This window comes from Helobdella robusta (assembly GCF_000326865.2).
Source record: "Helobdella robusta unplaced genomic scaffold HELROscaffold_235, whole genome shotgun sequence".
NCBI classification, from domain to species: Eukaryota; Metazoa; Annelida; class Clitellata; order Rhynchobdellida; family Glossiphoniidae; genus Helobdella; species Helobdella robusta.
This window is the reverse complement of record NW_008704241.1, coordinates 12,742-14,034: the sequence shown is the minus strand read 5'-3', so window position 1 is coordinate 14,034 and position 1,293 is coordinate 12,742. Positions and strand designations below refer to the sequence as shown.

The 1,293-nt window shown below is 44.7% G+C and overlaps 1 protein-coding gene across 1 annotated transcript; it reads right to left on the bottom strand.

Moving 5' to 3' along the window:
- Window positions 1–128: 128 nt before the first annotated feature.
- Window positions 129–554, bottom strand: HELRODRAFT_184240 (hypothetical protein; the record flags this gene model as incomplete). The annotated part of the gene is made up of 1 exon (XM_009019167.1): window positions 129–554. The coding sequence occupies one exon, from the start codon at window positions 552–554 to the stop codon at window positions 129–131; it is 426 nt and encodes a 141-aa protein (XP_009017415.1).
- Between the last annotated feature and the right edge of the window lie 739 nt (window positions 555–1,293).

Below are 1,293 nucleotides of genomic sequence, written 5' to 3'. Positions count from 1 at the left end.
CAGGCTCACGCGAACACAGGAGTCATCCAATCTAGTGCCGCAGGAGGTGTTGGGTAGCGCTCTCAACCAGACGGAGCCCAACTCACTTTTGACAGCCATAATTCTAGCCTTGTCAAAAGTAGAGCCATTCAGTTGCATCGATCAACTGATCTATTAAGACAGGGGGCGATCCAGTGTTTTTGCGAGGGGTTTTCGAGCGCAACCACATCTCCGTTGGTGGCGCGCCACATGTCGTATACTTGCATTCTGAAGTTATCGACATAAATCCCATCCCTCGGCAACATCAGATCCTGGAGGGCCACCGTGGCAGCAGCAGAAGCCAAAAAGGCAAAAGGTGCCAGCTCAGCCGCGGAACCCAAACCCAGGCCACCAACACATATAGGCAGCGTCCCCTGCAACCAATTTTTTTGATCGAGTTTTATGTTGAAGATGGACTGGAATGCGTCACGGAGGTGATCGTCAAAACTATTGAGGATCGAAACATCCAACAGAGGGGATGTTCTCAAAAAATAAACAAGACGAGGCAAAAAAGCAGCTTGTAATAGAAGGACCATTGCATCATGTTTATTGATGATATTTAGCCTTTGGGTGATAAGTTTAAAATTTTCAAATTTTTTAGCTATGGATATGTTTTGGCTTTCACCAGGAAAAATTATTGAGCCTAGAAAATCGATCTCGTTTTTTTCAAGGATTTTAATTGGATGTTTAATGTTAAGTGTAATAGGTTTGTTCATATACAACTCGCATTTTTCAAAATTAAGTTTTAAACCTATGTTTTTTTCTGAATTTATAATAGTATTAAGGTCGTTCAAAACGGACTCGACATCACCTCCCAATGAAATGTCGCGTAGGTAGGCAACAACAAATTTGGATTTTAGTGTTTTAATTAGTGGGTCAACAGAGAGTGCAAAAAGAAGGGGACCCAAAGGATCTCCCTGCTGAACACCCTCAGCTTACAGGATCCTAGTGTCGCCGAAGGACAGGAAAGAAGGCGAGTCATAAGCCGAATAACAAAAATTGAAAATCTCCGGCAGAATAGATCCAGTTCAACATATGGTCGCGTCTTAGAGTATTAAAAGCGTTGAAAAAATCCAATTTGAGCAAACACTGGCCATCACGCGTGCCATCCAAAAATCGTCTCACTGCATGTACCGCTCCCTCTGCCCCACCACTGACGCCGACACCCACCTGTTGTGGCTGTAAAATTGGAACCACTCTGTCTTTGACGGCTAACATGGCGCATTTTGCGGCCAAGCGCCTCCACACACACCCGACTGCTATGGGTCTGATCCC